Source organism: Myripristis murdjan, chromosome 6 (assembly GCF_902150065.1).
Source record: "Myripristis murdjan chromosome 6, fMyrMur1.1, whole genome shotgun sequence".
In the NCBI taxonomy this organism is placed as follows: Eukaryota; Metazoa; Chordata; class Actinopteri; order Holocentriformes; family Holocentridae; genus Myripristis; species Myripristis murdjan.
In genome coordinates this window covers 22394314-22411744 of record NC_043985.1, presented here as the reverse complement: position 1 = coordinate 22411744, position 17431 = coordinate 22394314, and the positions used below count along the sequence as shown (strand labels likewise).

The 17431-nt window shown below is 44.3% G+C and overlaps 1 protein-coding gene across 1 annotated transcript in view; it reads left to right on the top strand.

Annotated features, from left to right (window-relative positions):
- Window positions 1–14790, top strand: part of shank3a (SH3 and multiple ankyrin repeat domains 3a) — a 227419-nt gene extending 212629 nt beyond the window's left edge. Inside the window, exons 21-27 of the mRNA XM_030053211.1 lie at window positions 2072–2152; window positions 2357–2380; window positions 2796–2923; window positions 3259–3364; window positions 3846–4378; window positions 4501–6620; window positions 13166–14790. Of these exons, the coding sequence (XP_029909071.1) occupies window positions 2072–2152; window positions 2357–2380; window positions 2796–2923; window positions 3259–3364; window positions 3846–4378; window positions 4501–6620; window positions 13166–13730 (3557 nt within the window). The 3' untranslated portion in view covers window positions 13731–14790. The remainder of the gene's footprint in view (window positions 1–2071; window positions 2153–2356; window positions 2381–2795; window positions 2924–3258; window positions 3365–3845; window positions 4379–4500; window positions 6621–13165) is intronic.
- Window positions 14791–17431: the final 2641 nt, after the last annotated feature.

Here is a 17431-nt window from a genome sequence, read left to right as displayed (position 1 = left end):
AGATTTTTAGCGGCGGTGAAAGTTTTAGAATGATCTGAAAATAGTTTTTCCTAATTGCATTTCTTGGAGGACCTCTTACCTAATTTTTGGTACTTGTCCATTTCTTTGTTTCTTGCTGTATTCCAATGCCTTTATCTTCTTGCCTACACCGAGTCTTGCTTATCTCTGCTAGTGTTTAAACCTGTGAGACTAATGGCATGTAGTGATAGATGGTAGAGGACATGGTGGACAGATAAAGATGATGCATGATGAGATCCCATCATTGTGAATAGACCAGAAGTTAAGAGATGAACACCGGGAGTGTGCAGACAGTGCAACAACGAGCTGTTGACCGTGATTGAAGCGGTACGACGGAGTGTGTCTGGGGTTACAGAGCAGAGGGATGGGGTTCCTCACTCATGTTTAAAAAACTTCTCCTAAATGTCCTTTATCCGCTCTAAGCTGTATTGAACACCCTCTTTCACAGCTCTGCATTTCCATTGGGAATTTCTCTGCATTTTGTGCCGAAACTAACTTGCCTATGCACATACGCATGCACACACACACACACACACACACACACACACACACACATACACACACACACTCATAAGCAACACACACTTAAAAACACATTCTCTGCACCATGCGAGGCCTCACTACTGCCACCGTTGCCATGGTGACTACACTGCATGTTTGAATTAAGCATTACATTACAGCATCTCCCTCTCCCTCTCTCTCTCTCTCTCTCTCCCTCTGACTCTGTCTCTGTTCCTCTCCATCTCCATCCTCCTCCGTCTCCTCTGCTCCATGCTACTGTACCAGAATGTGCAGACCAGTGAGGGAATGAAGATGTCTGATATGGACCGTACCCAGGATGGCGTATGTACGCTAAATCTGCAGCTGCTGACTCCAGCAGAATAGTCAGGCTCTGGTAAAGCATTAGGGTATCTGTGGGGTTTAAAGATCTGTTGCTCTATAGTGGTGCATTGGGCTGTGGGTAGGTCGATAATTTATATAGTCAGCTGATCCACTTAGCCTTGTGGGGTATTGTTAGGAAACTTGGGCATTTGTTATTGCATGCCGAGACTGTTTACACTGGTGTTGCTGTATTTGGCTAGAAAAGAGGTTAACGATCATCAACTAACTGCATGTTATCATGTTGTAGACTGCAGACTCGAGACTACAATACATCATAGCACTGTTTCAGGATGGGTTACATTGTTTATTGTTACCTGATTTAAGAGGCTTTTTTTTTTTTTTTACAATCTGTAATCCTGCATTTTTCTACATAGAGCCAACGTTGAGTAGATGTGTTTCAGTGCTTGGAGTGGAGCGATACAGCCCAGGTGCATCGTGTGTATAGTAGGATTGGGAGGCTCCCCTGGGTTTTGGGATATGAAGTCTGCTGCGTATTATTCTCCTGAGCTGTTAAATTCGCTGTCATCTTCTTCCTCCGTCGGCCCACATGTCACTATGCTCTTCCTCGGCGAGTTTTCTCTGTGTATCCGCATGTGGTCCCGCTTGTGGGAGGATGTGCATGTATGTCTAAGACGGTGTGTCTGTGTGTTTCTCTCTGATGCACAACTGCCAAATTTCAGACAGGCAGCAGATTAAAAGTAAGATGGATGACTTATTCAGTCTCTTTGCCCCCCTTGTTTTGCTCGTTCTGCCTGTTGTGGTAGACAAATTCTATTGTTCTGCGTGCAGTGGGAGGATTCAGAGCGCTAGGGATGTTACAGAGAGGACTGAACCGTACATTTACCTCCTCTGGGCGCCTCAGCAGAGAGGATTTGTTGCAGCACAAAGACTGAGAAACTGAGAGACTTGGAGACAGACAGACCGACTGACAAATATTTTGACCGACTGACCAACAAAGAACCGAGCATGAAGAAGTTGGGCTCCAATCGTAGCCTGAATAAGGTGCTGGCTCAGTGCGAGGCGTCCAGCTCACCTGAATTTGACCAGATCAAAGCAGTGAAGACGGGATGGGCTGGCCGGCTGGGGGATGCCAGGAGGGCACTTAGCCGCAAAGCCAAAGGATCTTCGTCCCCCTCAACATCGTCTTCAACACCATGCCTTTTCTCCACAGCTCCCCCGCCACCCAAGAGGGCTCCCAGCACCACCCTGACCCTGCGCTCCAAATCCATGACTGCTGAGCTGGAGGAACTGGGTGAGCTGACATACATACATACATACATGAACACTCCTCACACTAAGCACTCCACACCCCTTTTTCCTCCTTCGTGCCCTATTCCTGTCGTATTCCTTTGTCATTAAAACTTGGTATGTCTACTAACTTTTAGAATAGTCACTTCTGTTGGCTTGTTCTTGTCATTTTCTCCTCCTCTGCTGACGCTATCTTTTTCCCACCAAGCTTCTGCTCAGAGGAGAAGAGGAGGTGAGTCTGAAGCAAGAAACTGTCACCTCTCTGAGACTCTTAGAGATGATATATCACTGTCCTGTCAATTTAAGCAGCATTAGAACAAAGGAACAAGACACATGAACATGTGGACACATGCTCTGCCTGCTTCTCTCTCTCTCTCTCTTTCAACTCCATAGTGGTCAGTAAGAACACAGTGAATTTTTATATAGATTATTTTGTGCTTGTTACATGTAATAGCAGCATGAAGCATCCTATGATCTCCAACTATAGTGTATGGCTATGTTGTGTAATTGACTCCATTACATTTTGTCTTGTCTATCGTTTTGTCGGAAATGACAACAGGCATGTTGTATATTGGCTCGTTAATGGTTTAGACAGCAATTCCCTAGTATTATGTCTCAGTGTTTCTCGATCCTTTCTTCCTACACAGAGAGGCTAGATGAGATGTTGGCATCCCAGGAGCCTATGTTGCGTTCTCAGCCCTCGGAGGCAGATTACAGAGCAGCCACTGTCAAACAACGGCCTACCAGCAGGAGAATAACACCAGCAGAGATCAGCGTGAGTGCACAGACATACAGAAAATCACTTGGAGAGAATATGTGCTTCTGTGCTGGCATACATACAAGCACAAACTCAAAGACACATGCAGAGATACATTACACAGATACGCACAGAGGTAAAAGCCTACAAATACCTGATTACACAATGACACACGCAAACCCACATAATTGGGGTGAAGGCACACACTGTATTGTGCTGTAAGGTTGCATTCTTGCTATTTTGCTATTTTGGTGAACTTGAGCTTAGTTTTATAGATAGTAAAAGTTTTAACTTGGTTATTTACACATAATCGTGTTGTATAGTAAGTGTCTCTGTGTTGTGTTGTGCTGCAGTCACTGTTTGAGAGACAGGGTATGACTCTACATGGAGGGCTTCACCCAGGCATGGAGAGAGGTCATATACCACTACCCAAAGGGATGTCCAGGACCAAGTCTTTTGGTAAAACAATCACCCAGTATTTGATAGAGCATGGATGATACTGCATCTTTTGTGTATGTATAATATATTACTATGAGAACATAGCAATGACTTGTTCTAAGATACAAACTTTATTGATCCTCGGATCAAGGATGAAAGATACAACATCCTTGTCAAACTAATACTAAGTTCCTGAACTAAAATATTTGTCATTGTGATCAACTGAAAAGTATAGCTGTGTTTACAATGCAAGAGCACATATGCAGAAATGTGCCAGTGTGCATGTTGGATATACGCACTGTCACTTTTGCAGGGCAGACATGAAAATACACATCATTAGCTGTGTGACCAACCAGACTGACAGATGGACAAATCACAGCATGTCATCTTTCATGAGGCAGCTGTCTGGAAAATATTTGTATCCTTTTTTTTTTTTGATGAGTTTACTCCCTGTCACCAGATGATCAGCTTCTTGGTCACTGCTCTCCTGTCCCTCTCTCAGGTGCCACTGAGGAGGATCGCCTGTCTGCCCTGGCAGGGGAACACCGCTTCCCCCGCAGCTCCTCAATGACGGATAGCCTCCGAGACCACTCCCAGTCTCATTCCATCCCTCCTCCTCCTCAAACGGCACCCCCACCTCCTCCCTCAATCTACTACCTAGACACTGGCCCTCCACCCACCTTCTGCCCGCCTCCTCCCCCATCCAGAGCTCACAGTCAGGGCCATGAGCCTGGAGGTCGTTCCAGCTTCAAGCCCTCCTCCCTGGACCTTCCCTACGAGGCTGCCCAGCGGCAGGCCTCGCACATTGAGAGGCAGAAGAAAGCCCGCTCTATGATCATCCTCCAGGACTCCTCCCATCTTCCTGTAGAACCCACAGAAATACCCCGGCCCTCTGCTGCTACTCCACCTGAGCGGATCAAAAGGAAGGGTCGTGTGATTGACAACCCATATGCCAATGTGGGGCAGTTTAGTATTGGACTATACACGCCTACCAAGCCCCAGAGGAAAAAAAGCCCCCTAGTCAAACAATTACAGGTAGGTTAAGGATGGAGCTTTTTACTTACTTTCTTACTGACTTTACTTCTAGTAAACCTAAGTCCCCTTTGACGAAGGTAAGTGTATTTTACATATTTAGAGTTTTTTTTGTCTTGTTGCAGGTGGAAGATGCACAAGAAAGAGCTAGTTTGGCCTTAGCTGCTGCCCACTCCCGAGAGACCTCACCCTCAGGACGACACCCGCACACCCATGGGCACACACACACCAGCCGTGCAGATTACTACCAGCAGCAGCTGATAGCAGAGCGAGAACGTGTGCGTGCCCAGGGAGAGGTTCTGCTTCAGGGGAAGGGCCCCTTTGCTGCTGCTATCGCTGGAGCAGTGAAGGACCGTGAGCGCCGCCTAGAAGAACGGAGGAAATCCACTGTCTTCCTATCTGTTGGGACCATGGAGGGGGCATCCACAGCCAGCCCCGAGGCCCCCTCCCTGACTCAGTCTCGCTCCATAGATGAACGGATGCTCACCCGGGAGTTGGGACAGCTGCCTCCCCCTGCCTTGGCCCTGAGCCCCTCACCAAGTGGGACCACCTTCATCCATCCGCTCACAGGAAAGCCCCTGGACCCCAACTCACCGCTGGCTCTTGCGCTGGCCGCAAGGGAGAGGGCACTGACCTCTCAGAGCCAGTCCCCATCCAGCAGCCCAGAGCCCAGGACTAAACAGGAGCGGGCTGGCCAAAGTGGAATATTCATCGACACCCAGACCAAAGAGTCTCAACAAGGGGAAGGGGGCACTGCATCTCCCCCCTTCTCCCCCCAGACCGCCAAGGCAGTGGGGTATGGAGTTGGACCTGCACCGGGGACTATGTTAGCCCACCAGCCCACCAAACCCCAGTGGGCCACGTCACCCTCACCTGTATCATTTCGACAGGAGATGGAGGGAAGAGCAGAGGAGAGGAAGGAGGAGAAGAGAGCAGAGGATAAGAAGAGCATGTTGATCAGTATTATGGATACATCACAGCAGAAGACAGCAGGTCTCATCATGGTCCATGCTACCAGTAATGGCCAAGCTGTAGGGGTGGATTCAGAGGTAGAACAGACACCTGCCCCAACAGCTGCTGAGTCAAGCAAACCTCCAAGTCCCCGGGCTAAATCGCCCAGTCCCACGATCTCCCAGCCCCAGCCCCAGGCCCAGGCCCAGGCCCAGGCTCAGCGTCCTGCCAGCCCAGCCCAGGAGAAGAGTTTGGCTCAGGGCAGCTCAGAGGAGGATGTTGATCCTTACACAGTGACCCTGCCACCTGCCATGTTGTCCTCCAGTGACGAGGAAACAAGAGAGGAGCTGCGTAAGATTGGAGTAGTGCCCCCACCAGATGAGTTTGCTAATGGGCTGCTGGCACAGGCACAGGCACAGGGGACACCCACGTCCCCAACTAAACCCGCCACCTCTCCCATTACCCCTTCAACACCTACACCCCAAACCCCCTCAACCCCAACAACTCCCAGTTTGACCCCCACCCAGCCTCAGCCTCCTCAGCCCCCACCTCCACCCAGTGCAGCCGCCGTCTCAGGGAAGCCCTCTGAACCTCTGGAGCCCCCGCCGGTGGGGGAGTCCGGCTCTGCGGCCGACTCAGGTGTGGAGGAGGCTGATACGCGCAGCTCCAGCGAGAGAGAGCGAGACCACCATCTCGAGACCACCAGCACCGTCTCCACGGTATCAAGCATGTCCACGTTGTCCTCGGAAAGTGGCGAGCCCGCCGACACACACACCACACACACCTCCTACGCCGACGGGCAGACCTTTGTGCTCGACAAACCGCCAGTGCCTCCCAAGCCCCGACTCAAGTCCCAGATTGGAGGCAGTAAAGGCCCCGTTACCTTCAGGGACCCTCTGCTGAAGCAGAGCTCTGACAGTGAGCTGCTATCACAGCAGCAGGCGGCTGCCCTGGCTGCTGCTGCAGCTGGTGGAGCTGGGCTGGCCTCAGGTGGATCAGCCTCAGTGTCTGGACTAGCCCCCACCAGGCCGCGCTACCTCTTCCAGCGCAGGTCCAAGCTGTGGGGGGACCCGGTGGAGCCCCGTGGGCCTGGGTTGGGGCTAGGTATTGGAAGTTTGGGTAATCTAGGCGGGCTGGGGCTGGGGTTAGGTGCAGACGAGGGAGGAAAACCGTCTGTTATGGGGGAGTTGAGTTCAAGGCTCCAGCAGCTAAATAAAGACACTAGGTCGTTGGGAGAGGAGCCTTTAGGAGCATCGCTGGATCCAGGAAGGAAGTCACCTGTGGCAGGCGCCAGGTAAGAAAAACACAAGTAAGATATAGTACAATTTCTTAAATCTCATTACATAATAAATGGTGACATTAAAGGTAATAATTTTAAGTCACATTCATTTCATTTACTCAAAAACTGAGAGACAGTAGAGTCAGTTCCAGGCCCCAGCTTTATTTTGCACCGTGTCATGGTTGATTAAAAATTGCATATTGACCAGAGTTGTCATACAATATGAGTTTAATTCCATTTCCATGTTTATCAACTTCTTATTCTTTCCAATTTCCACCATGTTTTATATCTGCAGTGGCTAATCCTTCTTAATTCCTGCATTAACAAGCCCACTGGAAAAGAGATTGCAAACATCAAGGCACTTATTCATTATTTCAAAGTCAACATATTTCAAGGACACCACTACGGGTTTTTGTTTTATTACAAATGTTATTATTAGTCTTTCACACTGACAATTCAGTATTTCCTGGATCCAGGGATATTTAGAGGATGAGTCAAAGATATCGGCATCAGAATTGAATACTGTGCATTATGTGCTTTTATTTTATTTTAAAGTATGCAGATTAATCCATTTCCCCTGTCCAGTCCACTGTAATGGTAAGTAAAAATGAGGTCAGAGGTCACCAACATTGCTAGCATTAGCTTCCCTGGCAATGCTAGTGTTACCCCATTATTAATGTATGCCATACCTTTCCACAAGTCATACATAGCCACATCAGTGAAGAGAAAGAGAAAGAAATATGAGGCATAGAAAAGAGGTGAAGAGGAACTTGTTTCCTGCGCAAAGAACGCCAGTGTTATCTGATGCATCTGAAGCACAGTGGTGTTTCCTGGATATTATCTGTGGGTTGCTTTTTCATACTATCCCTGAAAGTACAATGAAGTCCTTTATATTCCTACAGATGTGAGGACACCGAAGAGAGTAAACCTTAAGATTATAGCTCCTAGGGTAAACCAAAGCTTATTTTTTTTTACCTTTCTTCCTAACAAGCCTATGAACTAATCCCACTGAAACACAATAACCCTTATTAAAATTTTGTTTCATGTGTTTTCTCTTTTTTATGTATGATCTGTTACCTTGTTTGCATCACCTGATTGCCTCAGTGCTACTCACGCAGTCTTTTTACACCAAAATAAAACATGAAACAAAACATTTGAGTTTTGAAGAAGCCATTGATTTTTGGGGATAGAAACACAGCAGAGCACTAAGCAGCAGACTTTGAATTTTCTTGAGCAAAGCCATTTATTTAGAATCAATGGCTCTGATCTCAGGTATGAACTGCTCCTTGTTTCCATAGTTACAACAGGAGCTTGACATATCCTGGCCGCCCGTTTAAAGCTTTGTATTGTACACAGTGGTCAGTAAGTTAGTGTTACACTGCGCGTGCATGTGTGTGTTTGTGTCTATGTATGTGTGTGTGTGTGTGTGTGTATACACTGTTCCAGTAGTGCAATATCTGTTGGTGCAAACAAGGTAACAGGGCCTGGAGGCATGCTCTTCCTGAAAGCCTCTTCTCATCTCTCACACACACTGTCACTGTTGGGTTCTAACCTGTGACCCCGCTAGTCTCCTCGCACCCCGTCTCAGAAAGTTCCGGTTTTCCTCGACCTTTTATCCAGCGCCCTCGTTCAAATGATACATAATACATCCTTATATCCACTGCTTTTTGCAGGCATCACTGATATAAATACATTAAGACCATAAACCGAGTTGTTTCTGTCTTACCACCCTCTCCCCCATCCTACTGTATCATCAGTGATAAGATTTAAGGATGTATTTTCAGAGGTGTTTGAACAGGGTTTTTGAATTATAATGGTGTGCCATGTCACAAGTCATGTTAAAGCCATCCCTTCATGATTTTATGGCTGCTTGTGTCAAGATTTCCAGACAAAGACATAATGATTGGTGGGAAGTAAAATGGGGGAAATAGCCTTTCAATAAATGGTCAAATCCGATGTAAGCAGCAGGGAGGGAGTACACTTTCCAGAGTCCTGTTGTGCTGTGCTTGGGATATGGGGGTAAAATTTCTCAGATCTAAAATACTCTACTTAGGCCATGTAGTTTTTTTGTTTTGTTTTGTTTTTTTTTAGGTCATGTCTGAATTTCATCTGTTTCTTTAGTGCTGTTTGCAAAAGGAGAGCTGCCTTTTTTGAATATGTGTTGTAGCTTTACATAGCAACCTGGCACATCGGCAGGGCCTGGAATTTTTTAGGGCTCCAGTCGTCATATTTCTGCATAATAGCAAACTGTATAAAAGAAAGTTGAGGAGAATGAAGCAGTTGCCAGTCTACGTCTCAAAATTGAACTTCAAAAGGAATTCAGCAGTTGGACGGCACTCAAATGCACCTGAGTTTGATTATTAGATTCTGTCTCCTCTCCATTCTTCTTATCTCCTCATCTCTCTTAATATGAAAATGCACAGGAAGTGGAAGAAAATGATTCAGTATTGGAAATGTGCTTTCATGTTCCCAGTCACTTCACTGCTGATTAGGAGGAAATGAAAGCTATTAAACTATCTGTGAAGATGTTAGATCAGACTGTAGCCTCCTCTGACCCTGATGTTATCAGTCCTCGCACATCATTGCTATTGAGCTAAACACTGTACCATGCAGACACCTATACACTTTATGCACATAACAGTAACAACGACAATAATTCATACAGACAGACAGACAGACAGACAGACAGACAGATAGATAGATAGATAGATTACAAAAACTATTGACTGTAAAACCATAATGGCTTTTTTTTCCCATTTTTTATTCAACAAATGCATTTCCATCACTACTGAGCATATCGTTTTTTCAACAACTACCAAATATTTTCTGTAAGAATAAAATAATAATTAAGTAAAACTTCAAATAGATGGATTGAAACTGTTAATTAGCTGTTATCATATCAGTCGTTATTCAGCATGAGAAGCAAATATGCAGGTTCATTTTGTTGTTAATGGGTAAAGTTGGACAAAATCCAAAATGAAAAGTCACCAATTACTTGTTCCACCAGAAAGAATTATAAAAGGTTTATAAAAGCTTTTGTTCCTGTGTGTGCTTGGTGTTTCTTATGCTATGCAGTGCATTGGGTATGAGAAATGCAAACTACAAATGAAAAAGTTATTATTTATTATTATTATTATTATTATAAGCTTGTTTTTTAATCCTATGTTTTTTAAAAGTATTTTAGCATGACTAACATCTGTTATCAAAACTATTTCCATTTGAAAAGCTCCATCATGCCTACAGGTCAATAATGCATTGTTTTGACTGACCCTTCGTGAGACATGTAAGCTATTTGCTATCAGATGACTTTAAAAATTCAGCCATCAGACACTGTACCACTTAATATATTGCACTCATATCATCATGGTCCCTGAAGTGGCAAAGAGGAGCATGATGTTAGAAACAGAGCATCATGTAACATGATGTCCTGATTGGTCTCAATCAGTGCAACTCATCCCGACCTTATGCAATCAAATCACTCCCACCCTCTCCATCTTGACAATTGATTGCCCTCAGCTGAGTAAAAGAATGAAGCGGAGTAAAATGTATGATCATGCACACCATTATTTTTTCTCTCTCTCTCTCTCCCTCTCTGCATTTGTGTCTCCTCACCCACTCGGGCATTCTACATACAGCAGCAGCATCCCAGCACTCCTCATCCATTGTCTGCCCCCATTTAAACCTCTTTCAAAATGACACATGCGACTATATGTCTCATTCATACCCACCATGTCCACATGCTGTATATCATAGCTTTGGCTGGTCTAGAAACCTGTGGTTCTCGTTTTCTTTCATTTGTTTTGATTCCCTGTTCTTCTCTGTTCATTTAATTTACATACACTTCTGTTTAGTTTTTTTTTAGTTTTGTTTTGTTTTCCTCAGTGATTGTGTTGAGGATGGCTATGGTCCCTGACTACTGTTCCCAAACTGCCTTAAAACAAAACAAAATATGTTGCAAATTTTGTCTTGATGAGAAAATCACCCAGTAGACACGAACAGAGACCCTGACAAACAGAGAATGAAAAAGTTTTACAATAGTTTTTCTTCAGGTCTGAGTCATGACACTGTAAAACAAGGTCAAGGGACATTTGCCCTCCTTTAAATTGTTTTTGTTTGTTTGTTTATCTGTTTGTTTGTCCTGTGATCCCTCCCCCCTCCTTTTTCTTTAAGTTTTTTATTGTGCAGTGTTTGATATGTGAATAGTGTGCTCATTTCTCTCTCATGTGGCCAACTGGTCAGACTGCCAGTGCTAAAACCTACTCTGCTGTCATTGGCATGTCAGTACATCCAAACCACATGCAGACAGCCACACACAATCATATGCATATGCACACACACACATACACATACACAGACACACACTCTCACTTACACACACATGCATGCATACAAAAGGCATGTCAAAGAAAGCAGAGTTGGCTGGAGCAGAGTACACGTCTGGTTAGCAGGCTGCGTCTCATGGAGTGATGCTAACATTCTCTCCCATTGCTCTCTCTCTGCTCACCTTGCATGCTCCGCCCTGCTGCTCTGATCTGATTGGTCTAGAACTGACTGTGCGCCCAGGAGGGCAGGACGACTGTGTAAGTGCGCATGGAGCTCATCTCATATTCGCCGGCTCCCCTTGATTTGATCATTTTTTTTCAGCCTATGCCCTGCCTAGCCACCTATGTTCCATCACACTCCTCTGTCCAAATTCACACCCATATCAGATGTCACAAAGGCATTTAGCATATCCAGAACATTTGTCACGTTTACACGACACACATACAGACATGCATGAGTGAAACAGACACCTCTTGTTGCACCAACTCCTACCACAGCCATTTGGGCCTCTCCTCTCCCCTCCTCCCTGCCTGTACCCGGATACACAGAACTGTCATCTTACCCATAATCTCTAATCCATCCCTCTCCACCTTTCTGACCGTCCTTTTCCCCATCAGATCAGTAGACTATTGGTTAATCAGCCAATAAGTTGTTGCACAAATTCATGCTCCTGTCATTTTCAATACAGGGTCCAATGTAAAAGACATAAAACAGCACAGACTGGTCCTATGAAAGTAACAGGAGTGGATATTGCACAGTTTAAAGTTCTCACTGTAGTTGGCTTTGTTGCTAGCATGTTTGTGTTAGTGTGGTTCTCCGTCTTCATGCTGCAGATGGTGAGATTGGGTTGGTCGGTCACTATGAGAGTCCTCACATCCTGGAGTGGCAACTTGCACATCCATTACTGATGATGAGAGCCGAGCATTGGAAACACATGCTGCACTGTATAGCACATGCACTTTAACTGCAGCGTAAAGACATGACAAATGGCAGAGCTGTTGTTTGTCTGGTTTGGTTATATACAAATTTTCTCATAGAAATACACACACACACACACGCACACACACACATCCACGTCATTTTCCTTACAGAATGACAAGGAATGTGCTGCCAAAAGTCACTCTAAGTGCAGTATAATCATCTACCCCTCATTAGGCAGACTAAGTGTGTGTAAGTGTTTAAGTGCTTGTATGTGTGTTCACACTACTGTATATATGTTAGAGTGTATGGCTTATGTCTTTTCAGTATTGGTATGTCACAATACCTGTGACGCCATCTGATGCTCACTATGCTCAAAGAGAGCCTAGTATCATTTTACTATCTAGTCACAGCGATCACTTTATGGAAGCTGATTCCTCAACATTATATATGGAGTTTTATATGGGGATTTAGCCTTTAAAATTTTGTATAAGTTGACATTTGGCGCTTGTCACGTTCTGGATTCTTGGTGGAGTCAAGAATTGCTGTCAGTGAAAACTGGGTTTCCGTTGAACTCAAACGCCTCAGCATAGTCAAATGTTGTGTCATCACAGTAACACAGTGTGTGACTTTAAATGAATCAGTTTAAGTCGAAGATATCAAAGAAATTAGAGGTCTGGACTCAAATCTGTGTGCGTGCTTTCAATAAATCAATCAGGGGAAGGGGAAGAGGCGAACATTTTGGCTCTAGGCCTTCATCAGTGCCATTCCATGTGAAGTCCAAGGACCACAAATGTGTTCTCCTTCTCCTCCGTGTTTTATTAGAGCATACAGAGAGATTTTTTGAGTGCAGACCCTTAACTTCTCTTGGATCTTGATTTTTTTTTTTTTTGGCCAACACATCGGTTTTGAGCACATGTGACTACCCTGATGAGTCATAGCTGAAGATTCATGTTCAAAAAGCTGAAATATAATTTACCAGACATTTTAGTCCAAAGATAGAAACATTAAAAGTTTCCACCACAGAGGGAGGCTTGCTGATTGGATGTTGCTGTGAAGTGAGACTAGCCTGGTCTTTCTGATGGTCAATAACCTCTGGCCTACATTACCTGACTGCTTTCAACGAACTCACAGCAGTTTGTACATGAAGCTCAAAGAGAATGTCTCTTCTGCTAATAACTCCTCTTTTGTTTTCTTTTCCTCCTCTTCTTGCTTACAATGTACTTGCTTTCGCTTCATACTGTATCCTTTATTCGCCTCTCCTTCCTCTGCCTCCACTGCTCACACCCTCTGTCTGTGTCTGTATTCCTCTCCGCCAGACTTTTCAGCAGCCTAGGAGAGCTCCACACCATTTCTCAGAGAAGTTATGGCACCACGTATACCATCCGCCCTGGAAGCCGTTACCCTGTTACACGACGCACTCCCAGCCCAGGTCCAGGCTCGCCTGATCGGGGCGACCCTCTTGGGCGACTCCCGGGATTCGGCCTACCGACCTCCCCGACTACACCACCACACACCATCCTCAAGTCCTCCAGCCTCAGCCTGCCCCACGAGCCCAAAGAGGTCCGCTTCGTAATGAGGAGCTCCAGCGCCCGTTCCCGCTCCCCATCCCCCTCTCCCTCTCACTCCCCTGGGCTGGGGTCACCTCTCCTGGCCCTCAGACCCTTTCACCAGAAACCCCTCCACCTCTGGAACAAGTATGACGTTGGAGACTGGCTGGAGAGCATCAATCTGGGGGAGCACAGAGCAGGGTTTCAGGAGCATGAGATCGAAGGCTCTCACCTCCCGGCTCTAACCAAGGATGACTTTGCGGAGTTGGGCGTGACACGTGTTGGACACCGCATGAACATTGAACGAGCACTAAAACAGCTGCTGGAGAGCTGACCCCTGCCCTGAGACACAGCAAAAGATGGAGAGAAGGATGAAGATAGAAAGGGAGAGATAGAGAGAGCTGATGAAAACAGGAAAAAAAGAGAGAGACCACTCCTCTTTTACTCTGGCTCTATTTTTATGTTTTGCATTGCAAATGTTTACCTTTGGTCCTTAGATAAACTTTATTTTCTTGTTCTGCATTAATACCCTGCACTTACATCTGCTCTGCACTGAATTTTGAGGGGAGGAGTCAATACGTAGCTCCCCTCCCCCTGCGCTAACGTCTGCCCACCTCATCGCCTGCAGTCAGTCAGACCAGACCTCCAAGTGGGTTCTAAGTCTTTCTTTGCAGAGGAGAATCGCATGAGCTCCAATTAGAACATTTGATTTGTGAAAGCTTGTGTTGTTCCCTTAGTAACACCCACACATTCTCCCACAGACCTTCGCTCCTCTCCTCTCTACCTCTGTCCCTCCATCTATTAGGCCTCTGAAAGCCTTTTACAGGTTTGAGTAAAGGAGGAGGAGGCAGAATCTCATTCCAAACAGAAAGCTCAGTTGCCTTTCAAAATATTTCTACAGAGATCAACGACGATGAACACAGGACTATGGACATAGTGCTGACACAGGTCTGACAAGGTGTGTCTTCTCTCTACCTGCTGTTGTTTTTAAACCGAAGACTTTTGAGCCCAGAGGTGGAGCTCCACAAAGTAAACCACAGGAGAAAACCCCTCCGCCTTGGAACCTAGACTGTGCTATCTATAATATTTGGAGAATGTTTAACCAACACTCGTGGCTTTTTTCATAATCAAACAGTTTGTTTTTGGTTTTCCAAAGGGAATATTACATATAGATATGATATAATATGATATATATGTATTTAAATAGCTTTGAGAAGAAAAGACACAATGTTGCAAAGAGGAAATGTAATAAATAAAAATGCGCCTGTCTTTGGTTTTAGTATAGAGGGCAGAGAGAAATCTTTAAATTTATTCAACCAATAATTTACTCATTTCTACCAATTATATACATATATATATATATTTGAAAGAAAAAAGTATATAGATATATGAAAATGAAATTTTTTGTCATAGGTATACAACTTTATATATATATATATATATATATATATATATATATATATATATATATATATATATATATATATATATATATATATATGATCATATATACATATATATGGTCTACTGTTGATGAACTTTCCTTATGGTCACCCTTTCCTCCTGAGCAGTAGCATGACAAGTTGCATCATGTCTTGGAAAGAGAGTTTGTTGTTTGTTTTTATTTTCTTACGGTCTTCCTTCGTACTTAAGGGCATCCCGCAATGTGAGGCCAAGACCCCAGTTGACACCCATCCCTACTGCCTCAGCTACAGATCTCAGCGATGTAGTTCTGTCTCTTCTTTACTTCTTTTCATTCATGACAAACTTTAAGGACCACCCAGTAAGACAGTTACCTGGTAAAGAAGGCTCTCCATCTTAAGCCTGTTTATCACTCAGGGATGGAAGTTTGGGCACTAGCATGGAGAGGTCGTTGGCTGTTATTTTAATACTGTCCGTTCAAATTCTGGCCCGTGAGAACAATTCAACTCCTCTGTAGTCTGAAACACACTAGCCATGGGCTAGAGGGCTAGTAAAATTTCCATCCCTGCTGCACTTGATTATGCTCCTAGGTAGTGAAGAAAGGAGGTCAGGAGAAGACATGAGAATGTTTCTCATAACCAGTTGAGAGGAAAGGATCACGGCACCTCCTGCTTGCATAAATCTATACAATATTTCTATTGTGAGATTTCCCTACAGAAGGACAGTCCTGATAAATTCCTAGTGTATGAAACTGGCCAAGTTAAGGAAATCAGCTTTCAAATTAGAAAGCCTTTATTTACTTTACCCTAAAATGTAGCCTTTACCCATGCTATACCTGACAACAACAAATCAAAGACACACGGGGGTTTAGGTGGGCTAAATGTCTGTGCCTTTCTGAAATGGCAATGCAGGAAATGTATCTGTACTTTATCAGGCTCTGGGGATGGGAAAGCTTCTGCAAGGTCTTAACAATACAAAATCTGCAATTGTATTCACATGAGTAGCCCCTGCTGGCAGTGAGAAACAGTGAGTTTTATTCATGCAACAACAAAAAAGTGCAAGATCCGTAGCTTTTCTCTGAGAGAAGGCCAGGTAACCTCTGTTACCAGTAAAAACCTCTGTACATTAGCAGCATCCAAACATTGTGCCAGGTCAGTTTTGCTTGGCAAGAAGTTGTGCATCTTTCCAGAATAGCTTTCTGTTCATTTCCTTTCTAGCAGTTTGGATAAGCGGGTGGTAAATATACTGTGTTGTAGGAGGGGTTGTAGGAATAGCACTCACTGCCTCACTGTGACCTCACTGATTATTTTACTTCTTTCTCCAATGTTATGTCGTCTGACTCATTTGGGCTTTTAGTGTTGTTGTTTTGTTTTTTTTTGTTCTGTTGTTTTTTTTTCCCTCTCTTTCTTCATTTGTTACCCTCCGACACTGTGGGTAGATTTTGTAGCTTGTGGAACATGATACTTTAATCTTTCACTCATTTGAATTTTAGAGTGAACATTAAGAGACAGAAAAAAAAAAACAAAAACAAATATCCTGTCCATTCAAACGTACTTACACTTGTAAATATGAACAAACTACAAATATTTGCTTTTTTATATTAATCACAAGCAATGTATATATGATAGATTTCATATAAATTTTTGAAAAACAAAAAATATATAGATCTATATATGAATGTTTGGCATATATGCATAGTTAACCACCTGTGGAAAAGGTGAGCAGATTTTATTCTTTCTATGAACTCTTGAACTTTTGAACTCTGAACTATGAACTAGGGGATGATTTGCACAAAACAAGGTGCTAGCATAAAAGCCACCCATCGTCCAAGCGCACGTGTGCATCTGGATTCCCTGAATCTCTCTGTATGGTCGTTCCTTTTCACCAGGTGTGTATGGCTGTTTTTTGTGCATGCGTGCAAATGTGTTTCCATTGTGTGTGCATGTGTGTGCGTGTGTGTGTGTGTGTGTGTGTTTGAGTGAGGGAGAGAGATAAAGAGCGTGCCTGTGTGACAGTGAGAGTGTATGGTTGATCGTTAGGGTTAACATCTTTGGAGATAGTCCACTATAGCCTTACTGTATTACCATCAGAGATTCCCGGCAGTGGCTGTGTCACACAAACACACAATACATACACACACAAACAGAAAAATGCACACATACATACACCATCAATTCCAGAACGGTCATCGTTGTTCAGGATTTTCATTTTCTCGTTTGGATATTTCTCCTTCAAAAAGTGGACAGCTGTACCCGAGAGAGAACGAGAGAGAGAGAGAGAGAGAGAGAGAGAGAGAGAGAGAGAGTGTAATGGGGTATTGAGAGGGAACATTGCCACATCTTATATTGCAAGACGACTATAACTCACCCTGTAACTGTGTAGGTTCAGCTTATGCAGTATCACTGTTTTGTAACTCCCATTTCCAGATTGCATTTGCGCTCCTTACCCTCTACCACTCTATCTGGCTGCACTCCTTTTTCCTTTTTCAGACCTTCAGTTTCTGAGTTTTGGATATGCTACATGAGGTGATTTGATGAGGAACAAACAAAACAAAGGAAAAATGTGCCAAAAAAATAACTTAACATTAAACTGTATATTTTTCTTTGCTTTTGG